The 16,043-nt window shown below is 34.5% G+C and overlaps 1 protein-coding gene across 2 annotated transcripts in view; it reads left to right on the top strand.

Moving 5' to 3' along the window:
- Positions 1 to 15,724, top strand: part of tp73 (tumor protein p73) — a 16,090-nt gene extending 366 nt beyond the window's left edge. The window contains exons 2-10 of one of the 2 annotated variants that reach the window (XM_073819645.1): positions 2,314 to 2,429; positions 5,108 to 5,217; positions 5,389 to 5,531; positions 5,651 to 5,709; positions 5,799 to 5,923; positions 7,939 to 8,087; positions 8,341 to 8,473; positions 10,715 to 10,808; positions 13,436 to 15,724. In XM_073819645.1, coding sequence (XP_073675746.1) covers positions 2,314 to 2,429; positions 5,108 to 5,217; positions 5,389 to 5,531; positions 5,651 to 5,709; positions 5,799 to 5,923; positions 7,939 to 8,087; positions 8,341 to 8,473; positions 10,715 to 10,808; positions 13,436 to 13,762 — 1,256 coding nt within the window. In that variant the 3' untranslated portion in view covers positions 13,763 to 15,724. Of the gene's footprint in view, positions 1 to 2,313; positions 2,430 to 5,107; positions 5,218 to 5,388; positions 5,532 to 5,620; positions 5,710 to 5,798; positions 5,924 to 7,938; positions 8,088 to 8,340; positions 8,474 to 10,714; positions 10,809 to 13,435 lie in introns of both variants that reach the window. The other variant, XM_073819644.1, reaches the window with a different exon arrangement.
- The last annotated feature ends 319 nt before the right edge of the window (positions 15,725 to 16,043 follow it).

Raw genomic sequence — 16,043 nt, 5'->3', positions numbered from 1 at the left:
TTTTTCATTGTCATTCCCAGTCATGGATCATTTAAACAGCAGCAGATTTAATTGAGTCTCAAGGGATTATGGGAGAAGAATTTCTCAAGCCAACTTAATAACAGTCTGTTAAGACAAGAAATAAATATGAACAAAATAGTGGAGAGTGGGGTGAGTTGTGCCAGTTTCTACTCAAAGTGACTTTATAGTGAAGCCATGACAGTAATCCCTCCAATTTAAGCATGTACATATATTTTAGGATGTGTTGCATCCGTGGGAGCAATAACTTTGGATCTGAAATGAACTGATTCAGAATTATAGCTTTCAGAAAAAAAGTGGTCTCGTGGCACAACTTGCCCCTGGTGCGGGGTAAGTTGTGCCTTTGGGGAGAATACATTGGGGTAAATTGTGCCAGTGATTATTTCAGTTAAAAACAAAACATTTTAATGTCAGGAACTGTAATGCTATATAAAATCAAGACAAATTCAAGACAAAATTGCTCATTTAAGGTTTATTTAGATATGGTTACCCTATTAAACTATTGTCATGTCATATTTTCTACTTTTTCAGAAAACACAAAAAAACTCAAATAGACAATATATGATATTTGTGAATAATGAGAACGCTGTCTGTCAACAAAACGCTGTCTGTCAATTATGTAACATATAGGAAAGAAGTGACTTATTTCTGAACATTTCTGAACATCCCATTGTGACTTAAGCCACTTAAAAGACAAACAGCAGGTAAATCAAACACTGATGAGGCACACTCATCTTCTCACACAGATTATCCCCTGTGGGTATGTAAGGCCATGTCCACACTAATACGTTTTGAAAACGCATCTTTTTCTCTCTGTTTTGGCCTTCCGTCCACACTGAGACGGCGTTTTTGTCAAGGAAAATGGAGCTTTTTGAAAACGCTCTCCAAAGTGGATAAATTTGAAAACGCCGTTTTCGCCTCGTAGTGTGGACTGTGAAAACGGAGGCTTTTGAAAACGATGACGCATATTTAGTCATGTGACGCATATTATACCAATAGATATCTATGTTTACAGCAGTAATTGTGCCTGTGCTATTCACTGTCACACTGCTGCTAAAGAGATTTACCTTGTACACTCTTCAAATTACAGTCCTAAAATGATGACAGAAAATTTACTCACAGTTGCTGTCCTGCAAAACATGACGACAACTGCTTTTCAGATAAAATATGAGTGAGCGCGACATAGACGCGTCAGTGAACGATGAGATATTTCCGTAAATGATCCCGGCAGAAGAATTGCGTGAGAACTTATTACCTCTGTATAATTTTGAAGGCTTTACGCATGCGCAGTAAGGCGAATTCAACGTTTTCCTATGTTTCAGTGTGGACGAGAATCTTTTGGAAAACGCTAGTGTGGACGGAGAGTGTTTTAAAACGAAAACTCCGTTTTCAAATGTATCCGGATTAATGTAGACGTAGCCTAAGTCTAGATCAGGGCTGCCAAAACCTGTTCCTGGAGATCTACCATCCTACAAAGTTCAGCTCTAGATCCGGACTATTACTTAACATCCCACCGACACAACTTAACCCTGCCCCTTTGGCACAAATTACCCCAGACCGACAATTTTGAAAGACTAGCTTGATCCCGCAGTTTAGAGCTAACATTATGCTGACTGTATAGACTCGCTGTGTAGCCTACTAAAGCACTAAAACACACGTGAAGTATTTTCAAACATGTCTATAATTGTTCAGACGCAACAATCAAAAAACGTTGACCATATCAATTTTACTTTGAAAGGGAAAAAACTGTTTTTTGAGCTAAAATGTGCTTAGCTCTCATGCCATGTGTCTCTCTCTTTGGGGGATGGGTAAATTGGATGGCTCTTCGAAAGTATGTGGTCACATGACCAATTGCTTCTATGGTTTTCTAGAAACAAGGGGTGGAACTACTTCCCCCCTGGCACAAATCACCCCACTCTCCCCTAGGGCTAACAACCACGAACAATTGACTAAAAACATGCCAAGGTCCAAGACGGTCACAAGTAACTGCCCTCTAAAATCAGTTTCCTTCTGAATGCTGATATTGCATTGCATACTGGTGATTGAAAACCTGAAAAACTGCACTTCAGACACAGACAACAACAAAAGTGTGGATAGTCTGATTTGAACGTAATTTACTAATAAATTGTTTTACTCCCTTAAACGGAAAGTAAAAATGTAAACAAAGATTGTCTTGTTTCTGAAATGAAACATTGAGCGGATGATCTTGTTTCCAATACATCTGTTATTCTCTAGCTGCTTCATTTTGAACCGCTTCTAATTCAGAATATCCCTTGTCCTGCTGACTCTGTCCAGGTCAGGCAGCTCCTGCCAGTCACTTGATTCGGGTGGAGGGCAATAATCTAAGTCAGTATGTGGATGATCCCGTGACCGGCCGACAGAGTGTTCTCGTTCCGTACGAGTCTCCACAGGTTAGTCCAATCGTTTCAGATGCATATCTAAGTCCAAGTGTTTTTATAGGTTCACTGATTTTTTATTCATTCAGTCTTGCATTTATTCACTGCCATTTGTTACTTTCACTATCATGCCTCATAGAATTTGTTCTGGTGTTGTTTTAGGTCACATGCTCTGTATATTTGTTACTTTGCAGTCAGAACAGCACACAAACATATTGTCAGATATTCTCAGAGCACACTCCATATGCATAAGTGCACAAGTATACATATTGTTCGATGGTAAAATGACGAGTCAAAGCATGTAGGGATCATTCGGCTCAGGACGCTAAACATGTTCTGACTGGCTATAAATAGCCCAGAGATTATGCTCAGTAACAATACCTGCAGTTATTCCTCTTTTCACACTGATGCTTCGTTTAATGTTGAATTCGTTTTAATGGTTGGCGCCATCTAGAGGTGAATATTTCTTGCATACTGTCAGTGCTGATGTTCGATCAACAAATGCATCGCGTTTTGGAACTGTTTCTTTTTAATGACTTCTTTTTAGTGATAAACAGCAGTTATTTAATTAAACTGCATTAAAAAAACATAAAATTATAAAGGGCTTTTTGAACATCACTGCTGACCCCTACCAAAAAGAAGAAGTTTACTTCAAGTTAATTTTATTAAGTATACTTAAAGTTCAAGTATATTTTTAAGTATACTTTATGTAGTAAGTATAAAAATGTCAGTGTACTAGTAGTATACTTTTAAGTGTACTATTTCAGTACTCCTTGGGACTAAATTGGCCCGATTTCTAGTATATAAAAGTATACTTTTAAGTATAACAGTAGTAGACTTTGAGTTTTCAGTTTGTACTGCAAGTTTACTAACTAAATATTTTTTGTGCATTTTTAGGTCACTTTAAAGTACAGTCTCAGTAAACTTCTAGTTAGTAGTTTTATACTGAAAGTATACTCGTAGGTTTTCTTTAACTGAACTTTACATCATATTTTAAGTGTACTACTATGTCCCTATTGAGGTATTCATTTGTATATATTTTTATATATGAATATCTGAACATACAAAACATCAAAAGAAAGAACAGGGTATCTGCTTGTGAACAAAAATCCTAGTTTCATGCATTATTTTTATAAGCACTTGAATGCGGGTAAGTTTTATAAATAATAAATAAATAACAACATTTTGAACAAAAACACTATTCATGAAAATCAAACCGTAGATGGGTTTATCAACACCTCAAAGCTTGACAGTCATTATTAGCTCTTCATGAGTTGACATTTTATTCCATAATGTTACACAGTTTTACATATCTATGGTTTTGATGCTGTTTTATGTCTGACGGTTGTGTTAGATTACATGTGGAAGCATCTGTTGTTTCGGTTTCTTCTTCACTTGTGTTTTGGAAATTCTGTACAGAAGATGTGTAATAGCACCCCTAGCGTATAACAATGAAAACACAGATTCTCAGAGCACAAGTATAGCTCAAATATAGTATAAGGCAAGTATACTTAAATGTCATTTTAAGTATATTTCTGAGAAGTATATAAAGCACATTTCTGAGAAGTACATCAAAAGTATACTGAAAGTATACTTTCCTATTTAAAAGTTTAAAAGGAGTTTACCAATGGCACACTTGAATAATAGTTAAAGCATTAACTAAAATGAATTAACAGTGAACAATTCATTTTTTTGTGGTATTTATTATTGTTTGTTAACATTAGTGAACAAAAATACAACTGTTCGTTGTTAGTTCATGTCAGCATAGGTCTGTTAAATAATGTTAATAGATACAAACTTTAATTTTAGTAATGTATTATTAAATGTTGAAATTAACATTAACTAAGATTAAAAATTGTTTAGAATTAGTTGTTTGTTTGTTAATGAATACACTGCAGGTGAATAGGGTAAAACAATTAACTAACAGTTATCACCTTACTTACCCAGTTGATTGATTACATTGATAATTGCAAACATTTTTTGCATTACAAGTTTTTTAAAATGTTAGGTTTAAATATGCAACTGAGCATTATTTAATGAAATATGCACTAATTTGCATACATTTCTAGTACAAAAATCTAAACCCTGGATGAAGTCTTGTTTAATTTTTTTTTGCCATATTAGAGCCAAATATTTTTACAGAGGAAATTTTGGGTATCTCATATTGTCACTTCATAATTCAGAAAAAACTTAGAACAGACAGAAAACTATATTTTTGGGGAATAAAATGTTGTATATAATAAAGCAAATTATATATGAACAAATCCCTTTGTAAAAGCCTTCAGGATAGACAGGAATAAAAATGTAAACTTGTAAGTGTGTGTAAGTGCTACTGAAGTTGAGATTTTGAGAAAACGATCTTTAAAAATATGTATTGTATTTGAAATCTACTGACACAAATCGATAAAGTGTTATAAAAACACTTACTAGTATCTTTTGGATGTTTTCTTTCTACTAAGAAAACACTTTATGAAAAAACAAAAAGTCTAAAATCTCAAACTTGACAGTTGCATGAAAAAACTGCGTTTTTGCCTGCAGTGTCTTTCCTTAATGTAATTTTTTTTAATCATTTTAAGTGGTTAATTTAATTCGACTTCTCAAGGCAAACATTTTCCCTGAACAGGGTACTCAATGCTATATTTGCAATGCTTCTGGAAACTGAATATGTCTCTCTTTTTTATCTGTTTCTCAAGGTGGGCACTGAGTTTACTACCATTCTGTATAATTTCATGTGCAACAGCAGTTGTGTGGGTGGAATGAACCGCAGGCCCATCCTCATCATCATCACGCTGGAGACACGAGAGTGAGTGAACACCTTTACTTTCTGAACTTTCCCTTTAAATTCTTTTGCTCCGGAACAACAAAAGTTAACAGAATGTACTTTGAACCGAGCATTGAAATGTTTTAACTGTGAACTGCATGTCTCAAACTATGACTAGAACTTAAAACTGAACTCTACCATGTTTTTTCTCAGCGGACAGGTCCTCGGCAGGCGTTCTTTCGAGGGCCGGATTTGTGCCTGTCCCGGTCGAGACCGCAAAGCAGACGAGGATCATTTCAGGGAGCAGCAGGCTCTAAATGAGAGCGTGGCCAAAAACGGAAATGCCAATAAACGAAGTGAGCCTTAATGTATTTTATCAAGCACTTAATTTCTTAAGTTATATTATCTCTGGTTATAACTGGAGCTTCTGGTTCTGATCTCACAGATTTCAAACAGACTCCATCCAATATTACAGGCCCTTCCATCAACATCAAGAAGAGGCGGCATGGAGATGAGGAGATGTATTACATACCAGTGAGTGTGGACGCATACAGTTTGATTTCTTTGAATGTTTTTTCTTCAAATCTCTTGTTAATTCTAATATTTCTTGGGTTGATTTGAAGGTGCGTGGCCGGGAAAACTTTGACATCCTGATGAAGATAAAGGACAGTCTGGAACTTGTGGAGTTTGTACCACAGCAGTTAGTGGATTCATACAGACAACAACAACAGCAGCTCCTACAGAGACAGTGAGTCTTTATATAGACATCATACACTACTGTTTAAAGTGGACAGTCAGTAGGATTTGTTTTTTAAAGAAAGTAATACTTTATGCATTAAATTGATTAAAAGTGACAATAGTTCTATTTCAAATAAATGCTGTTTTTATACTTTTTATTACTCAATCCTGGTTTCCAAAAATGTGATGCAGCACAACAGTTGATAATGATAAGACGTATCTTGAGCAGCAAATCAGCATATTAGAATGATTTCTAAGTGACATTGACGACTGGAATAATGACGCTAAAAAGCTTTGCTTTGCATCACAGGAATAAATTACATTTTAACGTATATTCATATAGAAGTTATAACCCTATTGTAATAGAATGGTCACTGATCAGCAATCTTCATTTAAAACTGTCCGTCCAAACCAAACCGTAAGTCGTAGAGACTTGAAACTTGGAGGGATGGTAGTATTCACACCACCTACAATGTGACCCAGGCTTGCCCCAATCGGCCTGATGGGGGCGCCACAGCGATCAAAAGTATGAAATCGCTTATAAACTGTCAGTTGCACACTTAGGTGTCTTATGTTGTTGGAATCCTTGGCTCACGCTGGACAAAATTAAATCAGATTCAGTCGTGAGCCTAGCAAAATTTTTGGCTATTTCACAGTTTTTGAAAAACCTACTTTTGCAAACTAGTCCAAGGTTTTCACCCAATTGGAACCAAACCAGTGCAGAAAGATTCTCTGGAGAATAAATATCATTTTGACTCACCGTTGCAAAGGTACGCCAAAATGTACAAAAGGGGCAGGGCCACTTCTGCTAAAACTCCTGAATGTAATGAGATAGCTCCACCAAACTCAGAACACTTATGTAAGAGCACAATCTGGGGTCACAGGAAAAAAAAAATCACAGAGCTTGGCCACTTCGTGGCATTATAAGAGGGAAAAAAACATAAAACTGGCTATAACTGCGTTACCATTTGTCCTATCAACATGAAAATTGGTGTGCATGGTCTTGGTCCAAAGTGACATAGGTGTCTACAAGGACATTTGCGTATCTCAAAACATGGCTGCCACTGGCCAATGATGTTTGAGCACCTATTAGACAAGGTTAACACAGGCCGATCGGAACGAAACTCAGTGGGCCCGAGTGAAGGTCTGAGTGAAATTTGAAAGGAATTGGCCAGTGGGGGGCAATATCACATTTTTCAAGGCCATAAACGATTTTCCATCGCAGAGTTTTTCACACATACACACAATATTCATATCATATGACTGAACTCCTTATTACAGACAACTATGCCTTTAGAACCACTGCTGTCAATCAAATCATTTGTCAAATGATTGAGTAGACGTAAAAAAAACTACTTCTGCAGGTTTTTCGCTCAGTCTGGGAAAAAGCACTGCAGTACAATTTTCTGGACTCTCTAGACCAATAATTATCCAAAACAAATGTTGAAATTTACCCTTTGGGTAGTTGTAATGGGATCGTTTAGAAACCTTTGCCTCTAGAACCACTGCTGTCAATCAAATCGTTTGTCAAATGATTGAGAAGATGTAAAAAACCTTCTTCTTTTTCTTCAGATTTTTCACTCAGTCTAGAAAAAGAACAATGCAGTACAGTTATCTGGACTCTCTAGACCAATAATTATCAAAGAAATGTTGAATTTTACCTTTTGGGGAGTTACAACAGGGTCATTTAGAAAAATGACCTATAAAGCCTAAAGGAAAACTCAAAACTTCACGAAACAAGTGTGCAAAGTTTTAAGAAGATCAGACCACAGCTGGCACTATAACAGTCATAAAGGTTATAATATCATAATCATCATAACTTATAAATGTCATTAAAGCAAGCTTAGATTCAATAAAAGTCTGAAGTGATAAACTGAGAAGGGGCTTTGCAAGGTGATTGTTAAAATATGTCTGCAATAACAGAACATATAAGTTTTGCCACAAGTGGAAGTTTATTAGTTTATAACTTTAGTGTTGTCTATTAAGTGGCGTATATTAATTCTATTCCTCTGATGTGATTGACAGGAGTCATGTTGCCTCTCCGTCTTCATATGGCACACTCAATAACATGAATAAGATCCACGGACCAATCGGCAAGCTTCCCTCAGTGAATCATCTCGTGACACAGCAGACTCAGCAGAGTGCAGGACCCTCTGCGTCCATGTCACATATGGGTAGGAGCCTGCAACATTTCATTGACTATATACAGTTTGTACACTACAACTGCACATCCATTACTAGTGCATCTGTTTGATTTGCTTTAATTGCATTGAGATACTGTTCTAACAATGACATTTGCACACATTTACCAGACAATAGTCAATATTTACTTGCTAAACTCCATGTGAGTCTCATGCAGTGTTTGTTGAGTGTGTGTAAATGAGTTGTGGTGTTTGTTGACTGGGTTTTGTGGGTTTGTCGCTGCAGGTACGAACATGCTGGGTGGACACCACATGCAGTCTAACGGCGATGTGAATGGAGCTCACGCGTCACAGTCTATAGTGTCCACTTCTCACTGTACCCCTCCCCCACCTTACAACCCCGACCCCAGCCTCGTCAGGTACTTCACCCTGCAGTAGCACCAACCTGACACACACACACACACACACTAGACATGATGTAGAGTTCATTTTACAACGCTGCAATTTTAAATAGCAATTTATTTTTTACGACAGCATGGCTGAAAAAATGTCTTATTCTGTTGAGATAAAAAGTTATTCAAAACACCCCTTTAGATGCATCGTTTGACTTTACATAGTTAAGAGTGATGGAATTAAAGTATATTGATGCTTTTTCTTTTGAAAAATAGGATTTTGATTATAATGAAACCTATGCCTTTAAGTAGGCTTTTGGTTTCTTTTTCAAAATGAGTAACTATTTGTATATAAGAGTAATAACTTTCTAAATATTTCTCTGCTGGTCAGAGAAGATTTTTGACTTGAAACCACACTTTAGTGTTCGAAACAAGCGTTTTTCATTAATAACCACGCTTTGTGTTTACATTTTACGTAGTTATACATACAACTGATCACATGCCGTTTTTTATCACATCGGGCTGGATAGGGGGTGGCGAGGTGCCTTTCTGTTTAATGGCCTGTACAGTTTCATCAGTTGGGTGAATCTTGCAAAAACATGTCTGGCACAGGCCAAAAAACAAAACAAAAAAACATTTAAATTAAGTTATATTTTGCCTGACTGAACTTAAACACCATTGAAGTTTTTAAGTTTAGCATTATTTTCATGACAAATAAGCTAATTTTCCTTATAAATTAGTGTTATTAATTCTTAATATTCTTAATAGTAATTTTCTCACTTCAGCTGTTGTACGGAATGATTTTATTAAACAAGCCTTAATTAAAGGCATCACAACAAATCCTACCATTAAAAATGTTTACAATTTAAATAACATATTATCTTTTTATTTTTTATTACATTACAGTTATGAGAATTGTTATAATAATTCAAATGAGTAATATAAAAAATGACATTACATAAAGGTCAGAATTTATGCGACAACTAAACAAATCTTAACGGTGCTAAAAATATTAGTTTCTTTCAGCAAAATATAATTCTATTTTGGATTAAAACATGTTCTGGACAGTTTTTATGAGATTTACCTTCACCCAGTTATCTGTTTACATTAATTACCCAGTTAATCGCATTGTCATCTCTGCTACTTTGTCAGTCATAAGTCTTACATATTGGCACCTTGAGTGATATTTATTTTTCAGTTTCAAAGTGTTTCATTTTCCATGCACATTGCAATGTTTTACAGACTCCATTGTCACAAATTTGATTATTAATTTAAATGTTCCATCTACATTTAATACGTAATGTATCAGGGTGAAATTAAAAGGTAGCATCTATAATTATGACAAAGCAACCATATGTTTCTGAATCTGTGTTTTGTTTAAAATGACTTCAAATGCAAAGATCACACATACTTTCTTCACTTTCTTGTAGTTTTGTTTGTCTCAGTTGCTCTACCTTAAAAATAACAATGTCGGCTTTATATATTTACTATATTTCCTGTTTTGATTGTATCAAGAAATTAATTTTTATTGGTGAAATATTTATAATAAAAAGATGAACACAATGAAAAACTTGTTATGCATCTTTAATGTAATTGCATGTTTTGATTGCATTTCTATTTATAAAAGTAAAACTATATGCAAATTCTGAAAAAAAAAAATAATACAAACATTTGCATGCAGCATTTCATTTAACTACACTACTGTTCAAAAGTTTGGCGTCAATAAAACATTTTTTTTTTGAAAATGTTTATAAAATCAGAAATGAATATATTTAGCAAAGATGCAAAAACTTTTACATTGTTAAGTATCATATTAAACAGCACAATCATTGAAAAAATTAAATTTTTAAATAAGAATAATTTCTGAAGGATCATGTGACACTGAAGACTGAAGAAATTGTGCTGAAAATGTAGCCTTGCATTACAGAAATAAATAAGATTGTAAAATATATTTAGATATTTAAAAAAAAAAAATAGAAATTTTACCAAACATTTGAATGGTAGTGTATAATGCATTCACTGCATAATCGGGTTTTTGTGTCATCACTGATTTAATCATAATTATGATTACAATGCAAGTGCTGTATTTTAATCAAGTACTCTGTTGCCTCAATACACTCACATGATCATTCCATTAGTTCTTGATAATAATCCCTGTGCAGATGCAAATGCCATGGTGCTTTGCTTGTTATGTTCTCCATGGGTGAATATGTAATTCACAGGACGCAGCCGCTTGGTCTTAGTGGGATTCCTTTTCTCTCTGAACAGTTTTTTAACCAGCCTGGGCTGCCAAAACTGTATTGACTACTTCACGTCACAGGGACTCCAGAGTGTGTACCACCTTCAGACTCTTTCTATGGAGGTAAACCAACAATTCAGTCAATATACTATTTTAATTTTTGGAAGATTTCTGTTTTTATGCTGTTTTCCATTATATTTTCCCTTAGGGATTTAAAAAAAAAAAAGTCATAGTTATAACATATGAACAATTTTAGGTAGTAACTGATTACATGTAATCTGTATTACGTAATCAGATTCCAAAAATTAAATACTTGTAATTAAATTATTATTATTATTATTATTTTTTTTTTTTGTGCAAAACTTCTTATGAACTAGTCCTAGGTTTATCACCCAATCAGAACCAGGAAAGTTCCCTTAAGTCTGATTAGCAAAAGTTGTCAAAACCAAGTTGAAGTTCCACTGTCGGTCGGAACAGGATGCAAAAACGTTCAAAGTGGGTGGGACCACTTTTACTAAATGAATATAACTCTTGAATTGAATGAGATATTTTCATCAAATTTGGAACACATAAGAATGAGCTCAATATTTGGTCAAATTACCAAAATTGGGGAGTTTGACCACTTGGCGGCACTATAACGGGGGAAAAAAAACTTGAAAATGGCTGTAACTACGCACCCATTAGTCCGACTGAAATTTGGCATGCAGTATCATTGTACATTGTGCCTCCAGTATCTATGAAGGCACTGGTGTATCTTTGAAATTATGGCCACCATCAGCCAATCAAATTTAAGCATCTATCAGACAAGGTTAACAGAGGCTAATCTGAACAAAACTTGATGGCCCCATTTGGCTCATGGTCCAAGAGGTATGTGAGAAATTTGAAAGAAATCAGCCACTAGGTGGTGTTATCGTGTGTTACGCCTCATAAGTTACACAATTTTTCACACATACACATAATATTCATATCATATGTTAGATCTCCTCATTCTGAACAACTTTGCCTCTACAACCACTGCTGTCAATCAAACCGTTTGTTAAATATTTGAAATTATGTAAAAAAAGTTAAATTTTCACACCCATCCTAGACGGTTCATCTGGTTTTCACCAAAATTGTTACAGACCATCTTTAGCTGATCCTAACAAAAAGCACTTAAAAGCTTTTTGATAGGCTTAACCATTCTCAAATAACGCACAAATAAATTTGATGAAGAGCTTGCAAAAGTGGCCATGAGGCTATATCTCCTCAATGGTTTATTGTGTTTAGACCAAACTCAGAATTTGTTATGACAATCATGCCCTAAGGTTACCTGCACAGTTTCGGTACAGTACCACCTAGTGGTCAGGAGATATGAAAAATGAAAAATTCTGTTTTTTTTTCTGCAGTTTTTTGACATATTGTTACCAAACTATGTGTGTGTCATCAACACGCATAGTTAACCACGCCACGTCAATTTGGAAGCAGTGCCATATATTGGTCAATATTTTAAGTGATTTTATTTATGATTTTTCAGCCTTTTTGAGTAAATCATCTTAAAATATCTGTAAACGCTCAAACCCCAGTAATTGCTGCTTGCAGCTATATTATTATATTTAAAAATGCTCATAAATAGATTACAGTTACTTAAATTACGCGATTACATATTATCCACACAATGGCAGGAAATTATTATCCATAATTTTTTTAATCAGCATCGTAAACAATCCTCTCTCAAGTCTGTGATAAATGAGTTAGGTCAAAAGTAATCTAAAAGTAATCAAAAATACTTACCGGATTAACTAATATGTGTAATCAAAATTATGTCTAACTACACTAATTTTACACCATTTTATTTTTTTGTCATAATTTGTAATCGCTACAATTTGTAAGTAATCTACCCATCATTGGCTATGAACTAAAGCAATCAGTTACGAAGGAGGGTTAAAATATTACAAACTTTTTATTTAAAGCAAAAATCCAAATTTGAAAATAAAAAGTATTTGAAATTAAAAAACAACAAAGGTACAAGACTGTACTTAATAGTTTTATTGAAGGAAATGAACTACAATTCCATGAAGCATTGCATACAACATAATTTAATTCACAATGATGGTAAAATATAAAAATACTTAATCAAAATTGGTAATTTTATCTATAAAAACAGTATTTATCCTGAAATATGAAACTATTCATTCAATGTAGATAGTTATGTCTGTAGAATCAATATATTAAAGGAACAGTTCACCCCAAAATGAACATTTTCCCATCATTTAAACAGTTGTTGGTCCCCGTTAACCTTCATAGTAGGGAAATACTATGAAAGTCACTGGGGACCATCAACTGTTTCATTACCAGCATTCTTCAAAATATCTTCTTTTATGTTCAACATAAGAAAGAAACTCATACAGGTTAGGAACAACATGAGTAAATTATGACAAAATTTTCATTTTTGGGTGAACTATCCCTTTAAGTTACACACAGACACTAGTTTACATGTTTTATGGGGACATCCCATAGGTGTAATAGTTTTTCTACTGTACAAACTGCATTTTCTAACCCCTCACAGGAAATGTTCTGCATTTTTAGTTTTAAAAAATCTTAATTTTGTGTGCTTTATAAGCTGTTTCCACATGGGGACCAAAAAATGCCCCTACAAGGTTCAAAAAATGACTAGTATTGCTTTCCTAGTATGAAATGATTCACAAAAGCCTGTTTTTTCTACCATGAAATAGTATGGCATACACTCTAAGTGTCAATCTTGTGTTCCTCAGGATCTTGGTGCGCTGAAGATTCCTGAGCAGTTCCGGCTGGCAATCTGGAGGGGCCTGCAGGACATGAAACAGGGCCACGATTACGGCCAGCAGCTCATTCGCTCCAGCAGTAACATGGCCACCATGGCCATTGGCCACGGAGGAGAGCTGCAGCGGCAGCGTGTCATGGAAGCCGTGCACTTCAGAGTGCGGCACACCATCACCATCCCCAACCGCGGCGCGCCAACGGGAGCGGAGGAGTGGGCTGACTTTGGCTTTGACATGCCTGACTGCAGGATACACAAGCACTCCATTAAGGAGGAGTTCGCAGAAGGTGACCTTCGCTAAGAAGGACTGCACACCATTCGCCTTTCATGCATCGTCTGTATTTGTTTGTTTTTACCTGCAATGGACAGTTTGTATTTTTTTTCATATAGTAGCACTTCCATATTTGACAACAAATGACAACAACAAAACAAACATTTCCCTTTTATTAAGAGCAAGGTTTAAATGAAACATTTGATTGTCATTTGTGGCCTTATGCTAATATTACATCACACACAAAATGATCCTTAGCTAAAATGAATGATATTATTAGGACGTAGTTATGAACGGTTATGAGCAGTGTATGATTTCAGAACATTGCCTTATTTATTTCGGCTTGGTGTAAATAATAACTGTGCAATCGTATTGAATTATGTGTGAAGTAATGCCCATAGATCATATTTGTTCATGGTTCATCAAAGTTTTACGATGACATTGATGAAGACAAACACCATAAAATGAATTTACTTTTTTTTTTTACTTCTTTCATTTTTTTGTAAAATGAATGCTTTACACTGCAACTTTTTTATTTTATTTTTTTTATGGATGATCTGTAAAGTATTATGTTGTTGACAGGGAGACACTGGATCATAAGGGTTGTCAGACTTTTAAAGTTTTGTGTTATTAACCTTGCAGGACAAGGTTTTATTTATCACGCTGTGCTGTTATAATGTCTATTTTTCCTTTAGCACATGTAGTCACCGTCTTATTTTATTATTTTGATTGCCTCTAATTTTGATGTTTTTTTTCTTTATAGTAAAATGATGGCTCAGCCTAGGTATTAAGGTGAATCTTACGAAAATATCCAAGTGACATTTCATCGCAAAATTGCATTTCATTTACAATAATGCATTAAAAAACACAACAAATAAGAATTTTAGGACAAATGTGCTAAATTCTATATATATATATATATATATATATATATATATATATAAAAAATCAACAATTGGTCTTTAATCAAAATATAATTGTATTTATATTTTTATATTTTATATATATTTGGGGCTGAAAAAAGACCTGGACATAATTTTGTGAGATTCACCTCTGCAACACAAAAGAACAAAATAGTGTATGTACTTTTAAAACTTCATTTTAATATCACTTTTAATACTGCTAGTACTAAGACAATGACAAAGTCTGAAATACTTTTGTTTAGCGGACCCATCAAAAGCAACTGCTTGTGTCTTGTTTAGGTAAAAAAAAAAAAAAAAATTTGAGGAAAGCAGAAAAGTGTTTCAGATCATCAGAGGAGGACATCAGTCTTCTGTGGTATAAGAGGAATGTATTTGTATTTTTTACATCCATAAAGTCTGTGTATAAAACTGAACTAAGGGGCATCTTGAACAGTAATGATTTGGTGGATTGTATGTAGTCAGAGGTACATTTGTCACCTTTATTTAACAAGCAGATTCATTTGTAAATATCTAGTGTTACCCATATTATTCCTTGTTGTTCATGAGATGAGAACAGCACATTCAAGTCCCAGGAGGTTAATTGAGAGAAAAAAAATCTGATGTTTTAAACTGGCCGTGATGGTGAAATACCGTCATATAGATCAAAGCACTTTATGGCTTTAGGATATTGTAAACAATGTTATATTCACAGTTAATATCAGTCAGTATTATGTCATGCGGTGTCATTTTGACAACTACAGATTTTAGAGATGTTTTTAAGAGTTTAATCTTGTGTTTTCATTAAAGAGCTGTAACGCTGTTTCTTTTTTTTATATCGCCACGTTTGAATGATGTAAAGTGATTTCTTTTTCAAATAAATACTAAAGTGTGCAAAATGGGGATGTTTTAATGTGAGATCAGTACTGGTGAAGATGTTTAAGAATGAGAATCTGTCTGCTTTATTTCAGTCAGTTTGAACATGAAATTTTCTAATTTCACCTATTTTAGACTGTTGATGAGACAACACTGCAGAGCAGGGGTCCCCAAACTTTTTTCTGAGAGGGCCACATAATTTTCATTTCTTTAATGGGGGGCCGGGTCGGTTTACAAAAGAAAATTCCATGGGCCGGACTGACTACTATTATTATTATTATTTTATTATGATTTTACCTGTATTTTTTATACCTTTTAATGCTAGAATAGTTTATTATTTTGTTATGCACCACACAGACAAATGATTTAAAAAAAAAAAAAAAAAGATATACAGGTGCATCTCAAAGTAGAATGTCATGGAAAAGTTCATTTATTTCAGTAATTCAACTCAAATTGTGAAACTTGTGTATTAAATAAATTTAATGCACACAGAGTGAACTAGTTTAAGTCTTTGGTTCTTTTGATTTTGATGATTT

The sequence above is a fragment of the Garra rufa genome, chromosome 15, assembly GCF_049309525.1.
Source record: "Garra rufa chromosome 15, GarRuf1.0, whole genome shotgun sequence".
Taxonomy (NCBI): Eukaryota; Metazoa; Chordata; class Actinopteri; order Cypriniformes; family Cyprinidae; genus Garra; species Garra rufa.
The sequence above is the reverse complement of the archived record's forward strand: the minus strand, read 5'-3'. Positions and strand labels throughout refer to the sequence as shown.